This window comes from Hypanus sabinus, chromosome 7 (assembly GCF_030144855.1).
Source record: "Hypanus sabinus isolate sHypSab1 chromosome 7, sHypSab1.hap1, whole genome shotgun sequence".
In the NCBI taxonomy this organism is placed as follows: Eukaryota; Metazoa; Chordata; class Chondrichthyes; order Myliobatiformes; family Dasyatidae; genus Hypanus; species Hypanus sabinus.
Genome location: NC_082712.1, coordinates 145403805 through 145426022, shown reverse-complemented (window position 1 = coordinate 145426022; position 22218 = coordinate 145403805). Strand labels below are relative to the sequence as shown.

The 22218-nt window shown below is 37.6% G+C and overlaps 1 protein-coding gene across 2 annotated transcripts in view; it reads left to right on the top strand.

The window, feature by feature from the left end:
- LOC132397298 (low-density lipoprotein receptor-related protein 5-like) overlaps window positions 1-22218 on the top strand; it is a 235999-nt gene that overhangs the window by 41808 nt on the left and 171973 nt on the right. For both annotated transcript variants that reach the window (XM_059975886.1, XM_059975885.1), the window contains exon 2: window positions 1233-1626. In XM_059975886.1, the coding sequence (XP_059831869.1) occupies window positions 1233-1626 (394 nt within the window). The remainder of the gene's footprint in view (window positions 1-1232; window positions 1627-22218) is intronic.

The following is a 22218-nucleotide window of genomic DNA, read 5'->3' as shown; positions in this document are numbered from 1 at the left end:
CTTTCCTGTGTACTCACCGCAAAAGTTAGCATCAGAAGTTTACAAAGGAACATCTAAACAAGCCTGATGCATTTTGGAAATAAGTCCTGTGGACTGATAAAGTTAAAATAGAATATTTTGGCCACAATTAACAAAGGTATGTTTGGAGAAAAAAGGGTGCAGAATTTAATGAAAAGAACACCTCTCCAACTGTTAAGCACTGGGGTGGATCGATCATGTTTTGGGCTTGTGTTGCAGCCAGTGGCACAAGGGACATTTCACTGGTAGAGGGAAGAATGAATTCAATTAAATACCAGCAAATTCTGGAAGCAAACATCACACCGTCTGTAAAAAAGCTGAAGGTGAAAGAGGATGGCTTCTACAACAGGATAATGATCCTAAACACACCTCAAAATCCACAATGGACTACCTCAAGAGGCACAAGCTGAAGGTTTTGCCATGGCTCTCACAGTCCCCTGACCTAAATATCATCGAAAATCTGTGGATAGACTTCAAAAGAGCAGTGCACGCAAGAGGACCCAAGAATCTCACAGAACTAGAAACCTTTTGCAAGGAAGAATGGGTGAAAATCCCCTAAAGAAGAACTGAAAGACTCTTATCTGGCTACAGAAAGCTGTGGGACTTGCCAAAGGGGGTGTTGCGGGGTGCCCAAACATTTGCTTCGGGCCCTTTTCCTTTTTTGTTATTTTGAAACTGTAAAAGATAGAAATAAAAAAGTAATCTTGCTTGAAATATTAAAGAAATGTGTCATCTTTAACTTAATGACTTTTGGAGATCAGTTCATCTTTTACTCACTTAGCTATTCACAGTAACAGAAATTTTGACCGGGGTGCCCAAACTTTTGCATGTCACTGTATATTAATTTGGCAAGACCATAATAAAGTTCTCATGATGTGCAGTATTTAACCTTTACTGCATATGGATATGCTTTCTAGTGACAAATATTTTAGAGCAATATTTGAAGTATATGTATGATTTGTTAACTTTCCAAGATAAAGGTTGTAAACACGTGTCAGTATCACTTCAAGATTATGCTGGGGGTTGTGGGTAATGAATGCATATTCCATCATCAGCTAGGCATAAGTTTGAGATTGAAGTGTTTTTCTGGCTTCTGGGTAGGAAATGTTCAAGAATTGATGTGTGGTCATAAATGGATTGGGGTGGAGCAAGATTTAAAATCTTCCAAAATATCGTGGGAATTTAATTAACTATGTTTTCCTGTTTCTCCTCAGCGTCACCCCTGCTGCTTTTTGCTAATCGGCGCGATGTCAGGTTGGTCGATGCAGAGTCAGTGAAACCTGAATCGACTGTCGTAGTCAGTGGTCTGGAGGATGCAGCTGCTGTTGATTTTTTGTATGCTGAAGGGGTGATTTATTGGACTGACGTGAGCGAAGAAGCCATTAAACAGACACATGTGAATCTAACTGGGAAATCCCAAAAAGTGATCATCTCTGGTCTCGTTTCTCCAGACGGATTAGCTTGTGACTGGTTAGGCAAGAAGCTGTACTGGACTGACTCTGAAACTAATCGGATAGAAGTTGCCAATCTCGATGGAATGTATCGTAAAGTCCTTTTCTGGCAGGACCTTGATCAACCAAGGGCCATTGCTCTTGATCCACAGCAAGGGTGAGTACTTCAGTCTGACTTGTGTTTTCATTTTAAGAGCTAAGATTTTGATTTGGCATGAGTCTTGAAATTTGAGATGTATCACTGCTGCTGCAACCTTTCAAAGGTATTATTTCCCTTTTGTGCAAATGAACAGATGTTCACACTGAACCAGGAATAATATAGTTTGCACTTGTGAATAATGCAAGCTTTCAAATAAAGTTGAATTGAAGTTAATGTGGAAGAAAAAAAACAACATTGTTACAAGCCTTTTAGAAGTCTGTTTTACTTTTCAGCAATTGCCACTAAACACTGGAATAGCCCATTGGGAATTTTATTGTTCTGTATTATTTCCATTGCAGTCATAAGGAATTTAAGTTCACTTTGTCTTAGGAGGTAAATTTTGTGAGAAGTAATGGTGATTAAAAAGTTAATATATAATGAATATAGGATGTCTCTGGCAGTTTATTGTAAATGATTTGATCTTGCAATGTAAAATATTTTGATAGTTCCCATCAACATTTGTTCTGATGTTAATCAGATTTCTCTGTCCTGCAAATACTTTAAGATGATCTGTACTATTCTTTTTCCACACCTTGTGAATACACAAGACATAAGGTATATTTAATGGTTAGTTAGGCAGATTTGAAGAGAACTGGAAAGCAGTCAGAACTCCCTCCATTGTGAAGAAATATTTCTTCAGTATGAAGAGAAAGCATTGGAGAGAAAGACAAACTGTGGGTTTGTGCTGTTGTGTGTTGTAACTCCAAAACATAAAACTAATCAAAAGCAGAAACACAGTCGGAAAGAGTGTATCTAGTTCGTTTTTAATTTAAGCGAGACACACAGGTATAACATGGCATTATGATGACATTTGCCTTTCTTGTACTTTTGCATATAACCCATAATGAAATATTTAAACAATCCAGATTGCTTAATCAAACTATATATTTACAATATTACTCAAATACCTGCAGATATCTGCAAAGAAAAAGAATTTCACGATGTATATTGTATACGTTCCTCTGACATTAAATGCACCTATTGAAATATTACTGGAATATTAAATGCACATCACTCCTCCCTGCTTAGCTATAGACTCCAACTCAATATAGAATGCATCATTAATTATATACATATCTATCTGTTTATGTAAATTGTCCCATTCAGGCTTAAATGTTAAATTGCTGTGGAGGCTTTTTACTCTTGTGGGATAACATCTTTCTTGACAAGGAAGATCACTCTGCTTGTCAGGTGAGACATGTGGTTGTGAAACAATCTTCGACTCTGTGGTGGTTATAGAATTGACTCTGGGAATCTAGGAAGTGTTTTTGACAGCTCGGGCCTTCATTATTCTGGACATGTTGGCATCCTGAACAGTACATGGCAAGTTTCACTGGACGATGTGGATCACAATGTGTGAGTACAATATCTGACGTCACCATTTCCTTTACCTTTTTAAAGCCACCTCTCATTTCTATGTCTGTTGCTATTTCGTCCTGATCTGTAGTAATGTGTTCAAGGGGTGAAGCACAGTAGCCAAGTTTGGCAGGAATCTCTTATAGTAGTTGACAAATTATCAAAAGGACCTATCCTTTGGCCTTGGGTCATCCACCACTGCTTGAATTTTCTCAGCACACTTGTGTAAAAATTGTGTGTCAATGGTGTAACCACAGAAAATGATTCTTGGTTTAAAGAATTCACACTTGTTGCATCATGTACTGAGCCCATAATCTTCTAATCTGTTTAACAATGTCTTGAGGTTTTGGAGATGTTCCTTGTCATCTTTACCAGTAACAATGTCATCTTTGTAACACTGAGTGTCTGGGCAGCCTTGCAGCTCCTAGTACACAGATTTTTTCTGTTAGAGTGCATCTACAGATGCTACTCCAAAATAATCCTAGCAGAGTGATAAAGCCATTTATGAGTGTTGATGGTGAGAGACACTTTGGATTCTTCTTCCATCTCCATCTGTGGATAGACCTCGGCTAAGTCCATTTTGCTGAAATGATTCCCTCCAGAAAAGTTTGCAAAGGTATCCTCTCTCCTGGTCAGAAGGTGTTGATCTACTTTCGGTACTGGGTTGATGGTGATCTAAAAATTACCGCAGATCCAGACAAGCCGTCCTTCTTGGCTACTGGGACCACTAGCATTGCCCACAGGCTCTACTAAAACTTAGAAAGAATTTCTTCAGCCTCCATGTAATCCAGTTCACTGGTTGCTTTATCACAGATGGTATAAGGAACCAAATGGACTTTGTAAAACCTGGATAAGGCATTTTTATTTAACACTCTTTACCTTGGATATGTTTGAGTTTTCCAGTGACATCCTTGAGCACTGCTGTGGCATCATCCATTACCTTTCTCAATTCGCTTTCAGTTGACTCTATTGCGACAGAAGTGGCATGCAAATGGTGGATGGATCTCCAATCAAGTTCTAGTTGTCTTAGCCAATCATGGCCCCACAATGCTGACCCTCCTGTTCTTACCACAGACAAGCCCAATGTGGCTTGTTGGTTGTTGTATTTCACTGTTACAAATGTCAGTCCCCACAGCAGTTATCTTTTCTCCAGTATAAGTTTCTAGCTGGATATATGCAGGCTTCACTTTGAAATGCTATTCAAGCACATTTTGTGGAATGATCGAAACAGCTGAACTAGTGTCCAGTTCCATTTAATTAATTTCCCATTCATTTCTGATGTAAGTCATATTACTTTTCTATTGTTAGTTCTCACATTGTACATCTCAAGAGTATCCAGTCCTATATCACTCTCATTATCAGATCTTTCATCAACAGCATGCAGATTAGTGCTCATTTTGAAGCTGCTACTTAACTTTTTATCTTCCATGTGTGAACCATTACTTATTTCTGCTGACCTGCTCTTTGTACTTAGTTGCATTTTCTGCAAAATTTGCCTTTAAGTCTGCATTGGTCTGGTGTATGTGAGCCCCTGCCACAACAGTAACACAATTTGATTGTGTTACTGTTGGTTAGGTTAGTTTCTGTTTGGACGTTGCTCAGTTTCATTCCTGACAGCAACTCAGTTGCATCTCCGACTACTGTTTCCATTGATGGAGAATTTCAACTGCTCATTTAGATGTACAGTCAGTTATACTTCAGTTAGGAGCCATTTTTGAATGCTTTCTTATAAATTTCTACAAACTAATCAATCTCTCAGTACATCACTGAACTGACAATGCTCAGACAGCTTCTTCAATTCAGCCTCATATGCCAAAATAGACTTGCCTTCCTTTTGATTCCACCTATGAAACCTAAAACATTCTGCAATCAACAATGGTTTCGGTTCTAAATGTCCATGCATTACTTTCATGATATCAGCAAAGCTCATTTTGGCTGGTTTGAGTGGAACATTTAAACATCTAGGCAAATTATATGCCTTTAAGTTCAATGCACTCACTTTTCATTGGCTATTTCACTTGCTTCAAAATACTACTCAATTTGCTCAGTATACAATATGAAATTATCTCTTGTGTAATCAAATGTATCTCTCATTCTGATGTAGCCAGCCTTTTCTGCTTTATTTTTATTTATGATTATTATCATTTGGTACTCACTGTTTATGAACCCATGAATTCTCTCTATTTTCTGGCCTTTTTTTTTAACTTAAACATCTTTCTCCTCTTGCAAAGAAAAAGAAGTGCTGTGCTTTTAAAGAACACGACCATTTCTTGCTGTGCTGTTTTATAATTCGAATGTCTTGCTGCTCCTTTTTTTAAAATCAAACCTCTTGCTGTACTTAAACAGGTAGGTAGTAGTCTTCGGTTTGTTTAAAATTTCTTTGCCGACACTGTTATATTTTATAATTTCAAATGAGAAACTAATTAAAAGCAAAAACATAGGACTGGGAAAAACGTGTCTGGTTTTGCTTTTACTTTAATCAAGGGCATGATGTAGTGGCATGATATTTTAGCTATTCACATACTTCTACATATAACCTGTAATAAATTATTTAAATGAACAAGAATGCTTAATCAAACAATGTATTTACAATATTACTCAACTAATACTAAAACATTAAGTACACAAACAACTTAAATGACTTTTTATTGAATGAAGAAATGTGAAGTTTGGTGACCTCACAAGTGAAGATGTATAAAATGGCAGGAACAGGATCGCTATGCTGCAAAATTGCCAATTCTTCCACAATGTGCTGGATGTACCAGTAATGACACTGCAAGCAAAGCTGAGGTTGATTTTGTTGTCAAATGTACAAGAACATGTATCCACGGATGCAATGAAAAACTTACTCAGCAGCAACACAGGCACATAGCAACATACGTTCTTCAGCATTCACAGGAAAAAAACAAAAAGAAAATTATATATACTTTTTACAACATAGGACAAATAAAATCAAAATCCATTTTAGTGCCAAGTTATCGGAGTCATCCTACGGTTGCTAAACTGTAATGGTGATTATGATTTTGCCAATTTGTTGAAGACCAAATAGTTAAAGGGAAGTAGTTGTTTTTGAATTTGGTGGTGTTGGACTTCTGTATGTCTTGCCTTTATAGTAGGTGCAGAAAAGATAGTAATGGATTTCAATAATGGTCATTGCCTTCCTGTAACGGTGCCTCCCTTAGATACTACTGATGGTGGAGAGGAATGTGCCCTTGATGTATTGGGCAGAGTCCACCACACTCTGTATCTTCTTAATGTTCACATCCATTTGAATTGCTGGACCAGACCATGATGTAACCAGCTAGGACACTTTCATCAGTACAACTGTAGAACTGTTGTCATTAAACAGTACAACTGTTTGAATAAACTTCCTTGGCATCCTAAGTGAAAACACAGGCACACTTTCCTTCTGATGCCTTCTAAGTTCTGGGCCAAAGACGGGTTATCTAATATGTTAAAGCCTAAGCATTTTAAGCTGCTGACTCTATACTACTATGAAGGGTTTGGTGCTGGATCTATGAGGTATATCGGACCCTCTGGTTTAGTCTCCATCCTTGGAATTTTTACATGTCTGTTGAAGCTTTTCTAGATGCATATGTTTAAATGTTTTCTGTGAAATCCCTGCACTTCAGCAAACCAGAGAAATGGGTAACACCATTAAACGGTTGCTAATTAGAAACAAAACTTCTTTAAAGTAGAAATTGTACACCATAATTGAAGCTTCTTTCTGAGACTAACATCTACACTCTGTTTAGATAATCTGTTTATTGATGAGTTGAATTGCAATCTGTATTTTTTTCATATGCTCTTGCACTGAATTACTGAAAATACTGGAGTAAGAATTGATTGCCTGACCAGCACATCAGAATCAGAATATGAATCGTTGACACATGTTGTGAAATTTATTGTTTTGCAACAGCATTACAGTGCAAGATAGAAAATTTACAGTAGGATTAGTAATCCTTATCCAAAATTCCAAAATCCAGAAACCTCTGAAATATGAAATATTTTGATCGCTGACATGGTGTCACATCCTCAGTGAAGACTGGTCTGTATTCTCCTGACTTCTCCTTTCTGAAGTATCAATTCCTGGATATTTCTGATGCTGAGTGGAAGGTTTCTGATGCACACCACTCAACCAGCTGATCTATCCCACTCCTGTATGACCCCTTGTCACTACCTGAAATTTTGTCGACAACAGTGGTGTTGGAATACTTCTTGGTAGTTTTTGAATGTTAGTAGTTTAGCTGATCTTTATGATTGGAAGGTTTTGAAAAGTATTAGGACAGTTAAGCCCTGAAATGTCTGTGCCAAATGTTGGTAGCACTTTCCTCTCCAAGTCCTACTCATGAGACACATCACAAAATTCTAGGCTGACTGTCCAATGCTTTATTCAGGATGGGTTACACCTTCTCAATGAGACATTAAATTGTGGCAGCCCCTGTCTGTTTTGCATCTGAAATCAAATGGTATTATGTTAAAGAAAATTTGAATATTACTCCCAGTGTTCTCGTTGATATTCAGCAATCAGTCAACACAATTAAAACAAAATAGATCATCTGTGCATTATCATATTGCTGTTTGTGGGCAAAATGACTCTGTTGCTTTCAGGATCATTAACAGGGCTTACACTTCGTTGATTGTAAAGCATCCTAGGGCATTGCAAGATCATAAAAAATTATTAAAAAGCTAGTCTTTCTTTTAAACAATTCCAGTCTTTTACATTCTGAATTCCTTCAGGATACATCTTGCCTTCTAGTCTGAGGTCAAGATGGCTTCTACCCAGATTTTGGATAAACTGAACAGTGAGGTTCTACCACTTCATTGCCACATGATTTCCAATTTAAGGTCAAGTATGTCATTAAACCAAAGTTCAAAGACTTGATCAAAACTAATCAAATTAAATGGTTTCAAACTAGGGCAGATGCATAATATCACCTGATCTAGCTGTTTTTCTTAAATAATCTTTCTTTGTTTTCTGTTATTTTGCAGGGTTTATATAGATGACAAGAAACTGGTTTGAGAAGTAATGGCATTATAATAACTCTGGACAATATTTTATATTTAACAGCTTTCAGAATATAGTGTAAGCACCATACACAGTGTCTGCAGATTTTCTCATGTTCATTATAGATTAAGTATTTATTTAAAATATGGTTGAATTAAGAGGACATTATCATGACTTTGCACTTATACAAAGTAGTTAAAAACATATCACTCAGCCTTTGAATTGATCTTCTGGAAAATACCTTGTTTTAATTTATTGTGTGCACCATATCTGGGCCACACTCAGAGTACTGTATACGCTTTTGGCCACCCTGTTATAAGAAAGGCATTTAAATTGGAAAGAGGCCAAGTACTCAGAGTTTGCACAGCAGGTCACTGATGTTTTCACAGACATCTTCAGCACTTCTCTCATCCAGGTTGTTGTCCCCATATACTTCAAGTCAGCCACCATCATCCCAGTTCCAAAGAACTCTACATCTTCAAAACTAATTGGCTACTATCCAGTGGCACAGATGCCAATCATGAAGTACTTTAAACGTATCTAATCAAAACTCCATTCCTGCTACAGTGGACACTGACCAGTCTGCTTACTAACAGAGTTGCTCTATGACAGATACCATAGCATCTGTCATTCCCTTGGTTCTGACACACCCAGAAAACAATGACACTTATGTCTGAATGCTGTGTCTGGATTTCAGTTCAGCATTCGACGCTATTGTCCCATAGATCTTGGCGAACAAACTTCTACTCCTCGTTCTAAATACCTCTCTGAGCAGCTGGGTGTTGGACTTCCTAACCAACAGATCTCAGATAATTCAGGATGTACAACCGTTCCTGCCTCCCTGTCATCCTCAATATGGTTGCCTCCTAGGGCTGTGTGCTGAGTGCATTGCTGTACACTCTGCTCACACATGACTGCACGGCAAAACGTATGAATAATCACATCTTCAAGTCTGCTGATGACGCAGTGGTAACACCAACAACGATGACGTGGCTTACAGAGAATAGGTGGAAAGCTCGAGGCCTGCTGCCTGTCAAATAATCTCTTCCTTAATGTTAAAAAGGCAAAAGAGATAGTTGTTGACCTCAGGAGATGCACCGCTCAAACCCCCTTCCCTTTACATCAGCGGCACAGCGGTGGAAGCTGCAAGCAGTTTCAAACTCCTGGGAGTGCACATCGCACACAACCTCTCATGGTCCCAGGACACATCCCACATAGTCAGGAGAGCTCACAGGGGGCTGAAGAGAGCTGGAACTTGCACATCCACCGTCACATCTTTCTACAGTACAGAGCATCCTGACAAGTTCTGTCACTGCTTGGTACGGAAACTGCCTGTGGTGGATAAGAAGTCTATATAATGGGTGTTCAGAACTGCCCAATGATCACTGGCACTGGCCTACTGCCGTCAAGGACATATATACTGAAAGGTGCTGGTAAAGGGCCAGTAACATCATGAAGGATCCCACCCACCCTATTGTTGAAAGCATCCTCTCCACGTCCACTATATTTATGCCTTTCAATATTCAATAGGTTTCAATGAAATCTTCCCTCATTCTTCTATATTCCAGTGATTACAGGCCCATAGCCATTAAATGCTCCTCATACTTTAACTCTTTAATTCCCTTGGATTATTCTTGTGAACTGCCTCTGGACCCTCTCCAATACCAGCACATCCTTTCTTTGATAATAAGCTCAAAACAGCTCACAATATTCCAAATCTGGTCTGGCCAATGTCTTATAAAGCCTCAGCATTAACATCTTTGCTTTTATATTCTATTTCTCCCAAAATGAATGATACCATTGCAATTGCCTTTGCAAATATCCCCAAATCTTTAATCATGGAGTAATGATATTTCCTTTATTGTTTTCACCCAGCTGAAATTGGAGCCTTAGGTATTCAATTACTCTACTAGGATACAACACATTCTGTCAAATGTCTGTGCCAAATCAAACTTTGCACCTGGCCACATCTTCTATAGTACCCCCCCCCCCCCAACTTACTTTAACTGGACCCACTTGTTAAAACAAATTTCAAGAAACAACATAAAACCTTCAGTTGAACCCAAGTTCTTAAATGAGAAGTTTCAGGTTTCACATCAGAGCTCGAAAAGCTTGGGTAAAGCAAGTTGAAACCATTCTGATCACTGACATCATCAGAATTTAGAAAAAGAGCCAGTTTGGTTCTTCAGTGAAACAATGTACAGGTATAATAGTTATGAGATTTAGGGGACTAAATGACTGTTAGAGTCCGGTTTGGAGCCCACCTTCCGGGTCTTGCTCCGGTCCGCGGACTCTGGACTCTGGGCCTTGCAGCCAGCCCTCCTGTCACCCAGAGCCATTGGATCATCTTGGCTTAAGGAGGTACACCTGTCGCCTATTAGGGGGCAGGTGTTTATAAAGGGCTCGGGGACTGAGCCTAGTTAGGGTGGTCGTTTTGCTCCGAAGCTGGTTTAACCTGCTCTGTACCTAGTTCGTTTGCTCCGAATCCCGCTCCTTGCCTGCTCTGCAACCGGCTCTGTACCTGTTCTGCCCGGTTTGTCTTGTTTTCCTGCTTCTCTCGGGTGCACTGGTCCCGCTGTTCTGCCATATTCGCCTTGCCCTCGCTGTTGCGCTGTCTGCTTGCTTCTCCCTATTTACCGGTGTATCCCGGTTCTCCTGCTGCTTACCCTGGACCCAGCTCTCTTCTTTTTCCCTTGCCTCAGTCGGGTAAGCCAGGCTTTCACCATTACCCCTCGGGTGGTTCTGCCCCTTCTTGTCCCTTGCCTCCGTCGGGTAAGCCAGGCTTTCACCGTTACCCCTCTGGTGGTTCTGCCCCTTCTTGTCCCTTGCCTCCATCGGGTAAGCCAGGCCATTGCCATTGCCTCTCGGGTGATTCTGCCCCTTCCTGTCCCTTGCTTCCGTCAGGTAAGCCAGGCCGTCTGCCATTGCCCAGCTGAGGGACTTCGTTGCCCTGCACCTGCCCAGGTATTCCGCGTCATGCCCAAGCCTCCGTGCTCCTGCCTGGGAGGCGGCCCTGTCCATGAGTTATGCGCCCGCCCCAGGGGGCTCTCCTCCTGTCTGCCACGGACTCTGGGATCCTCCTGCCTGCCTGATCTCCGGGATCCAGCCCTGCCTGCATTAACCCTTAAATGCCATGGCATCCCCATCCTGTCCTACCCCTAGTACTTCAGTGCCTACGTCCTGCATTTGGGTCCATTCCTGTCCAAACTCGTGACAATGGCATTCTAGCAACAAATTCCAGAACTACATTGTGTTTGTGTACAGATATGTTTGTCTTCCTGTTACATTCACAATTATATCACTGCATTGAAGAATGTTATTTGATCCTCAAACTATGTTGGCTCTAAGCATTGCCATCAATTCTATTCCCCCACTTTAAATCTCTATATTTCACTCATATACCCACCAACTCCACTCTGATTCGTCTACTGTCTATTGACATTGGGAATAATTTATCAGAGCCACTTAACCATGTTGACATTCAGTAGGAGCACATATTAGGAATAAAGAGAAAGCAGTAACAGCCCCAGGGAAATCCAAACCATAACAGGGAGAAGTCCAAACCCCATATGTACACTGGAGATCAGGATTGAACATGGATCACACCACCTTCTGCTGAGCCATTATGATAATGCAGAATATCTCAAGTTATTCTGCTTTCTGTACAAATTTAGTAAATCTTTATATGCTAGTGATAATCACTTGTGAACACATGTTCTTAAAAAGGGTCAAGAAATTTCTCAAATATTTAACCTGCAATGAGATTTGGTTATTTTATTTATCTCCAGACATATAATTAAAAGGGTAATTGCTTCCATAACAAGTGACATTGAAATCTGAAAAGGATGGCTCATTAACACATAAACCAAATATTTTGTTTTAAATGTCCAATTATCTGCCATCTCAATTTAGTCAGATCAATAAATATCAAAGTTATGAAGCGTTGAATTGATTAGACACTGTAGCAATGGCAGAATTCACAAGGTAGGAAGCTTACAGGTAACTTGCAGTACATTCAGTTTTAAGACTGAACTTGGTTCAAAAAAATCCAGACTGAACTACTTGTTGTGAACTTGTTGTGGTCTGTAGCCAAGGAAACTAATTAGTTTGTCCCATTTGAGGTGGACCCAAATAGCAATAGTTGTGTGTAAACATGCATATATGAACATTGGATCCAATCAATCATGCTGAGATAGAGCATAGATTATAGAACACCACAGCACAGTATTGGCCCTTTGGCCCACGATGTTGTGCTGGCTTATATGAACATACTGCATGATCAGTCTACCTCTTCCCTCTGACGCAGCCCATAACTCTCCATTTTACTGACATCCATGTGCCTATCTAAGAGTATTTTAAGCATCACTTTTGTATCAGCCTCGACCATCACACCAGGTGGTGCATTCCAGTCACCCAAGACTCTTTGTCTAAAAGAACCGACTTCTAACATCCTCCTCAAGCTTTTCTCCATGCTCTTGAAACAAGTATCCTGTAGTATTAGCCATTGCCGCCTTGGGAAAAAGACACTATCTGTGCTTCTCATAATCTTATACACCTCTATAAAGTCTACTCTCATCCACTCCAAAGCTTTGGGCACCCTTTCCTCATACAATGTGTTCTCCAATCCAAGCAACGCCCTGTCATTTCTCTGCATCCTCTCTAAAGCTTCCACATTTTTATAATGAAGCAACATGAACTGAACACAATTCTCCCAAGTGTGATCTAACCAGAGTTTACAGAGCTGCACCATTATCTTGTAGCTCTTGAACTTAATTGCCCTACTGATGCACCATCAATAACTCACTCTGAGACGTAAGGCGAGATATTGGCTTTTATTGACTAAAGAAGGAACCAGCAGTGAGTGACCATCATATTACATCCTGGAGAATGAGGCAGAGGATTAGACCTGAATCGCCTTTATACAGGGGCCTGTGGGAGGAGCCACAGGAGCAGTCAGAAGGGGGCGTGTCCAGACAGGCACATAGTTCACCACACCTACTTAACTTTAAAATCCCTTAAACTTTAAAAGAAAAGTTATTATTTACGTCTTCACTGAGTGGCTGTTTAACTGAGCATGCATATGAGTGTGAGATTCTGGTCTTACAGTAACAGAGTTTTAGATTAACTTGGAGACTTAATTCTGGTTATGCTTTCAACTACAAAAGTTAACATGCACCCAGCCTGCTAGAAATACAACAATGTAAATAAATGATTAACTAAAGATGCCTAGAATCATTAAAATAAATAAGAAAATGTTGATTCCATTGTTAATTTAATTCATTTATTACTTAATGACACTTCCAATGCCAGATTCAGCCTTCTTCCTTGGTTCTACTGCCCCCACCTTTTTAGAACTAAATGCGTGCATTACTGATGGACTAATGGATTGTTTCAAATAATGTCTTTTGGGCGAGGCAGCTCTTGGTTTAAATGATTAAGTAAACTTCTCAAGTTGTTACTTTTTACTTAGTATCTCACTTTCTGGTTTGTGGAGTGAAAATGACTGGATTTTGAATGAATCTCATTTTCAAATGGCCTAACGCTACAGTATTTCACAAGCTGTTTGTCCAGAAAAATAATTAAATTCTCTTCCCCAGTCAACATAATCATGTAATCAATCTAGTTTTGGAGTGATCTTGCATGCACCTACATGTTCAAAATTTCAAAAGTTATTTATCGGATTAGAATTAGTTTGGCACGTTGTTAACGTATGGTAGTAGAACATAGAACAGTACAGCAAATACTCCAATATCCATCTAATTCTACCACCCTCAAATAGCCCTCCGTTTTTTTTCATCTATCTGCTTAATTAAGAGTCTCTAAAATGTCCCTAATGTGCTTGCCTCTACCACCAACCCCGTCAGAGCATTTAACATGCTCTCTGTGTAAAAGAAAATTATCTCTGACATTGCCACGATGCTTCTTTCAATCACCTTAAAATTATGTCCTCTGGTATTAGTCATTGCCACCCTGGGGAAGAGTTGTTGGGAGCCCACTCTAGCTATGCCTCATATCATCCGATAGACCTCTATGCAGTCTCCTCTCATCCTCCTTTGCTCTAAAGAGAAAGCCTAGCTCAGTCAACCTTTTCTCATTTTCTGGGAGAATAATAAAAAAAATCTATAAGTTACAGTAAGAAAAAATACATAAATTATTTAAGCAGTGCAAACAAGAAAAAAATAATTAGGTAATGTAAATGGATTTACTGTCCATTCAGAAATCTGATGGCGGGGGGAAAAGCTGTTTTTAAATGATGAGTGTATGTCTTCAGGATCCTGGATCTCCTCCTTGATGGTAGCAATGGGACGAAAGCACGTTCTGATTGATGGTGGTCTTCAATGATGGATATCCTCTTCTTGAGGCATTGCTTTTGAAGGTGTCCTCGATGCTGGGGAGGCTAGTTCCTACAATCTGCCACACTCTGCCCTCTGTGAGCAAGCCAATTCTGAATCCAAGCAGCCAACTTTCCAACTTTGTAAGACTCAGTTGTTCCCTAATATCTGACAAGTTATGTTAAGGATTGGACTCGTGCTCTGAAAGGTAAGTAAAACTTACGAGTACATGTAAGATCATAGATTTTGCACATTTCTGCTCAATGACTTTATGCATAGGTCGATTTCCCGGTATCATTTGCTAGAATTGTTGAAAAAAATTGCATCCTATCATGACTTGAAGAAAATATACAGTGGATTCTGGTTAATTGGGCCATTGGTTAATCAGAGCATCTACTCATTTGGGACAACTCTTAACAAAAACCAATCAAATAAAAATAGCCGGGATTCCCTTCCTTTATTTGGGACACTGTGCTGATTAATTAGAGAATGTTGCTGAACAGTTTCTAGCTAGGATCAGTCATGTGCACGTAGTGTGGCTGTTAAGGCACTACATGGTGCTTAGAGTGTATAGTTTTTAAACAGCTTCACTTGCATGTATTTGTGCACAAAAAGCAGAGGTTTTTGTGACTATTAGTTGGCAAGTAATAAGCAGTAAGACAATTCAGAACTCTTTTGCTCATTTCAGTTTCAAGCATTCAGGCTTGGAGATGCCAGGAATGACCAGTAGTGAAAATGTAATGATTTTACTACTTCAACAAGTTAGGAAATATGAATAATTTGAAGGTATTGACAGTCATCTTGAATGCTACAATGAAAATGAAAACAGGTGTCTGTGCTTTTTTTGTTCATTTATAGCCAATTAAAGATACTTAACAATGTACTCCAGTTAATTTCTCCGTGATTAACTGTTTATAGTACTGTATTAGTTTTGGTAGTGTATTAATTTGTTCTGTATTTTATTTAAATACATAATTTGTTACTGAGTTAAACAGTAGTTAGTCTTTTTTTATACCCTTTTAACAATTTCCATGGAACTTCAGCTATTTAGGGCAGCTGCTTAATTGGGCCAAAATGTACTGCTCCTGATGAGTCCCACTTAACTAGAATCCACTGTATTTTGATTCTATGTCACAACTTCTCAGATACATGGATTCTGACTGGACATCGTTCTCTTCTATGGTATTTTGAACTGAGTGAATGTTTGTTGCCTCATTATCTTGCTATTTGGGGATAGTTGACCTTTTAAAGCCATTACTCATGCACAAGTGTGGGAAGTTTGAGATGGGGTTGAGGAGTGTGGTTGGTGTCATAACCCAAATGTGTCGAAACTTGTGAACCTTAGTAAGACAGTAGAAATATGATCATGTGTTTTGCAGATCCCTTGAAGTTAACTTGCTGGTAAATTCCAGCTCAATCCTGCACTGCAACGGTGACAGGGATTTGCACATGCATCATCTTGTGGAGCAGCCAGAACAAGTCCCATTATAACAAGGATGAAGATAATGAATCTGGTGATAGCTGTTATGTTCTCTGCTTGTGAATGCTTCTGCTTTTGAAAAAAAAATTATTAAATTTCGTGAAATGCTTCTTTAATTAGAGCATTCAAGCAAAGAAGTAAATTAGATTACATTTGCTCTTCTCCTTTTTAATTATTCATTCCTTGCAAATGAATAACTTTGTGTCTGCAATCATACCAGTGCCAAGAAGAGCAGGGTGAGTTGCCTCAACAACCTTCACCCATCTGTACTCACATCCTTTGTGATGAAGTGCTTTGAGATGTTGGTCATCATCAGAAGCATCTCCTGCCTAAGCAGTGACCTGGACCCAATGCAATTTGCCTATTGCTACAATACATCTCCATTGGTGTGGATTCCAAGATGGCGGCGCGACACAGCTTGCAGCGGCCACTCCAGAGCTGATTATCTGTTATTTGTGAAGTGGGGTGCCATGCGCAATTATAATCGATTGAAAACAGACGTGGGAGCACGGAAGAACATCGGGAAATCTCCAGGAAGACCTTCTTCGTTGCTGCTGCTGGGAAGAACAGGCCCCCAGTCCTCGGGGCCACGTTGCCGATGGCCGTTGGCGGTGCCATCTCAATACGCTCGACAGAGGATGGTGCTCGGAGAAGCTGTGCCAGAGGGGATGGTCGTCGGCTCGGAGGTTCGACAGATTTGGAGTCCGCTGCGGTCAGGTGGCCTTTGGTGTGTGCTGCGTCTGTGAGGCTGGGTTCGATGGAGCTTTCATTGTCTGCTGCGTCTGCAAGGCTCAGTCGGGCAGCGCCATGGAAGTCGATAGCGCGGGTATTCCCTTCTGCCGCCGGCGTGGGATGGCGAGTCTGTTGGGACCCTGGGGACTTCAACGATTTACATCAACGATTTAGATGAAGGCATTGAGAATAACATCAGCAAGTTTGCTGATGGTACTTTCTTTCTTTTTCAATCTTTTTATTGAATTTCATATATTAAAAAAACATATCGTAATATAGAATAGGTTATGAGTGCATTAGACTTAAAGTTGAATTAGTAATACAATAACAATATCTTATTAAAATATCAGCAAAAAAAAGTACATTAATCAATCTAACCTATATTAATTATACATGAAAAAGAATAAGAATAATCATCAAAAGAAAAAAAAATTCAAAAAATACAAGAGAAAAGAATATATATTGAAAAAAAAATTAAACCTAAACTAAACTAACATGGGCAATAATAACAGTTTATATGTATATGATAGTGTCAAAAACTCCGGAACTCCATACCAGAACAAGAATAAAAAGAGAAAAGATCTGGAAGAGACCAAATTAATTCATATGAAAATGTCGAATGAACGGTCCCCAAGTTTCTTCAAATTTAATTGATGAGTCAAAAATAGTGCTTCTAATTTTTTCTAAGCTCAAATAAGAAATAGTTTGAAAGAACCACTGAAACGTTGGTAGGAGGATTTACTTCTTTCCGATTTTGTAATATAGACCTTCTGGCCATTAATGTTACAAAGGCGATCATTCGTCTAATTGAAGGGGAAAACCAGTTACCGTCCTCATTTGGTATACCAAAAATTGTAGTAATAAAATGAGGTTGTAAATCAATATTCCAAATTGAGGAAATAATAGCAAATATGTCCTTCCAATAGTTATGTAAAATGGGACATGACCAAAACATGTGGGTCAATGAGGCCACATCTAAATGACATCTGTCACATTGAGGGTTAATATGAGAATAGAATCGAGCAAGTTTATCTTTAGACATATGGGCTCTATGTACAACCTTAAATTGTATTAAAGCATGTTTAGCACATATAGAAGAATTAACCACTTGTAGAATTTTTTCCCATTTTTCTGTTGATATATTATATTGAAGTTCTTTTTCCCATTCTTGTTTAATTCTACCTGATATTTCTGGTTGTATCTTCATAATCATATTATAAATAAGAGCCACTAATCCCTTCTGACAAGGATTCAAGGTAAAAATCATATCTGAAAAATCTATCAAAGTTGAATTGGGGAAGGATGGTAGAACTTTATGTAAAAAATTTCTGATTTGTAAGTATCTAAAAAAATTAGATTTAGGTAACTTAAATTTGTTGGAAAGTTGGTCGAAAGACATCAAACTACCCTCAAAAAAAAGATCTCGAAAACATATTATACCTTTCCTTTTCCATATGCTAAAAGCTTGATCTGTCAAAGAAGGTTTAAAAAAGAAGTTAAGTAAGATAGGGCTATCAAGAACAAAGTTTTTCAGAGTAAAAAACTTACGAAATTGAAACCAAATTCATAATGTGTGCTTGACAATAGGGTTGGATAACTGTTTATTGAATTTAACTAAATCAGTAGGAAGGGAAGAACCAAGAACAGAGAATAGAGAATGTCCTTGTGCATCATTGCATTCTAAATTTACCCACTATGGGCACAATGGTGAATCCAAATCTAATTTCCAATATATTAAGTTTCGAATATTATTCACCCAATAGTAAAATCTAAAGTTAGGTAAAGCTCCACCACCATCTTTTTTAGATTTTTGTAACTGCCTTTTACTTAACCTGGGGTTTTTATTTTGCCACACAAATGAGGAAATTTTTGAATCAATGTTATCAAAAAAAGATTTAGGAATAAAAATTGGTAAGGTTTGAAATAAATATAAAAATTTCAGTAAAATCATCATTTTAATAGCATTAATCCGGCCAACTAATGATAAGGATAAAGGAGACAATCTTGTAGTAAATTGTTGAATCTGATGAAGCATAGGTAAAAAATTCAATCTGAATAAATCTTTATAGTTTTTGGTAATTTTTATACCTAAATAAATAAAGTTATCAGTAACAACTTTAAATGGTATCCTGTTATTCAATAAAGTTTGCGCATTTAAAGGGAATAATTCACTCTTATCCAAATTTAGTTTATAACCAGAAAAACTACCAAATTGAACCAACAAGTATAAAATAGCAGGAATAGACCTGTCAGGATCAGAAATATATAACAACAAGTCATCAGCATAAAGCATAAAGTGATAACTTGTATAACTTCTCATTACGGGATATTAGGGGATTCACGAATAGCAATGGCTAAAGGTTCTAATGCAATATTAAATAATAAAGGACTTAAGGGACAACCTTGTCTCGTACCACGAGATAATTGAGAAAAAGGGGATCTGTAATTATTTGTAAGAACAGAAGCAACAGGTTTATAATGTATTAATTTAATCCATGATATAAAATTAGGACTAAAATTAAAATTTCTCAAGGCATTAAATAAATATGTCCATTTAACTATCAAAAGCTTTGTCACCATCTAATGAAATAACACATTCTGAGGTTGTGGGTGAAGAAGTGTAAATTATATTAATCAATTTTCTAACATTAAAAAAGGAATACCGGTTCCTAATAAAACCAGTTTGGTCTTCTGAAATAATTTGTGATAGTAACTTTTCTAATCTAGTAGCTAAAATTTTTGTAAGAATCTTAGAGTCTACATTTAATAGCGATATAGGGCGATAAGATGCACATAGAGTAGGATCCTTATCTGTTTTAAGAATTAGAGAGATAATAGCTTCATAAAAAGACTGGGGTAGTCTCTTCTTAGTAAATGCATCATTAAAGATTCCACATAACCAAGGGGAAAGCAAAGAAGAAAAAGTTTTTAAAAATTCTATAATATAACCATCAGGACCAGGAGCTTTCCCTGAGTTCACTGATGAGATAGCCTCTCCTATTTCCGCCATAGAAATAGGAGCATCGAACAAGCTCCGATCTTCATCTGTCAGTTTAGGAATATTCAAATTGTTAAAAAAATTATCCATCATGGACAGATCACCATCAAATTCTGATTGATATAAAGATTTATAAAAATCTTGGAAAGTATTATTAATTTCTTTATGATCAGTAGTCAGATTACCGTCTTGTTTACGAATTTTAATAATTTGTCGCTTAGTCAAAATAGCTTTTAATTGGTTAGCTAACAATTTACCAGTTCGATCACTATGAATATAAAATTGAGCCCTAGTCTTAATTAATTGATTCTCAATTGAAGAAGATAATAATAAACTATGTTCCATTTGAAGCTCAACTCTCTTCTTATAGAGTTCTTTGGTAGGAGTCACGGAATAAATCTTATCAATTTCTTTAATTTTATCCACTAATAAAGCAATATCTAAATATCTTTGTTTTCTTTTACCGACGGAATATGAGATAATTTGTCCACAGATAAAAGCCTTAAAAGAGTCCCAAAGTATTCCTCTGTCAATCTCTTCGGTATAGTTTGTTGAAAAAAACAAGTCAATTTGCTGTTTTATGAAGGTGATAAATTCTGGATCTTGAAGCAAAGTAGCGTTAAGTCTCCAAGATCTAGTATTATTGAAAGAGTCCGAAATCTTGATAGATAATTTCAAAGGTGCATGATCCGAAATGGCAACAGAGTCATATTTACAATCAGTAACATCTGTTAATAAACGATGATCAATAAGGAAATAATCAATTCTAGAATAACTGTGATAAACAAGTGAAAAAAACGAAAATTCTTTATCTTTAGAGTTCAAAAACTGCCATATTTCAGTAATTCCCGAATCAACCATAAAGGAATTAATAAGTAAGGCTGATCTATTCGGAAGAATTCGAATAGGTTTAGATCTATCCATCAAAGGATTCAGACAACAGTTGAAATCTCCATCCATTATCAGCATATATTCATTTAGATTAGGGAGGGAAGTAAATAAACGTTTAAAAAATTCAGGGCAGTCAAAGTTTGGAGCATAAATATTAACTACAGCCACTTTTCGATTAAAAAGTGAGCCAGTTATCAACAAAAATCTGCCCTGTGGATCAGAAATAATTTCATGATGTGTAAACAAAATTGAGGGGTCTATAAAAATAGACACACCCCTAATTTTGGCGGTACAATTCGATTGAAATTGTTGACCCTTCCAGAACCTAAAAATGCGTTGATTATCCTCCCTCCTAATATGGGTCTCCTGTACAAAAATAATATTAGCATTAAGTCTATGGAATACTTTAAATATTTTTTTACGTTTAATCGGATGATTTAAACCATTAGTATTCCAAGAGATAAAATTAATAGATTTATCCATCATGCCAATACTAATTGTATGTATCATGAAAGGTTAAAAAGATACATAACCCATAATTCAGGAAGAAGGAAAAATGATTCAGGAGCAACCGGAGAACATGACACTTCAACAATATTAATAATCTGAAGTCGGCCCATAAACTAAAAGCAAAAAAATAAAAAGCAAAAGCGTGAAAAAAGATCCCTACCCCCTCCCCCAACCCCACGAAAAAAGCCAAGCGGCAGGCGCACAAACTAATACTAATATTACCCCCATTTCAAGATGGCAACTTCATGAAAAGAAAGAAAAAAGACTATATAACACCCAGATATAAATACAGGGTTGTAAAAAGAAAGAATATATCGATCAAAATGAAAAAAATAATATAATAAAGCAAAAGAACATTAATAAAAAAGGATAAACATTAAAGTTTAAAATAGTGTAATATGCCTTTAAAAAAAAGATTCCATATTCAGATACAAGAAAATGATGTTTCAAAAACAGAGACTTATGGGAAGAAGAAACGACATTTTGAAAAAACCATATTACAGAATATAAATGTAAATTCACCAATCTATTACAAAAAGGTCATCAAAAAAGGATTAAAAAAAAGATTCAATAATCACTACAATATATAAAAAAAAGGTCCAAAAATCCAAAACATTCGTCCCATTTTCAAGTACAAGCAAATAAATGCTTACGGAAAGCAAAGTCTTATGGGAAGAAGAAACGACATCTTAAAAAATAAATCATTATTACAGAGTATTAACATGTATATCCAATTCAGAAGAAAAAAATTAAGAAAAAAAACATTATAGTAAAATTAGAAGAGCATCTATAAACCATGATAATAAAAAAAGACCAGGTCTACAGACCAAAGTAAAAAGCTATACCGCAGCTTCATAAGTTAAAGCCCAAAATGAAATGGCATCTTCTCTCCAAAAATTCTTCAACATAACACATAGTTCAACTTGTACTAGAAGACCGATATTCTTCGACGAATTTCTTCGCTTCTTCCGGAGTATTAAAGAAGCGCTGACTGTTGTCACTCAACGTAATTCTGAGATTCGCTGGGTATCTTAAAGCTTGTTTAAGTCCAATCGAATGAATCTCTGCCATCACTGGTTTAAAAGCGATTCTCGCCTTCATCACTTCAAATGAATAATCTTCAACAATACGAAACTTGTTGTTTCTGTGAGAAATCATACCTTTCTGACGAGCTAATCGGATTAAAAGCTCTTTCTCCGGAGGATAATGGAGGCGAACAATCACAGCTCGTGGCTTATCTCTC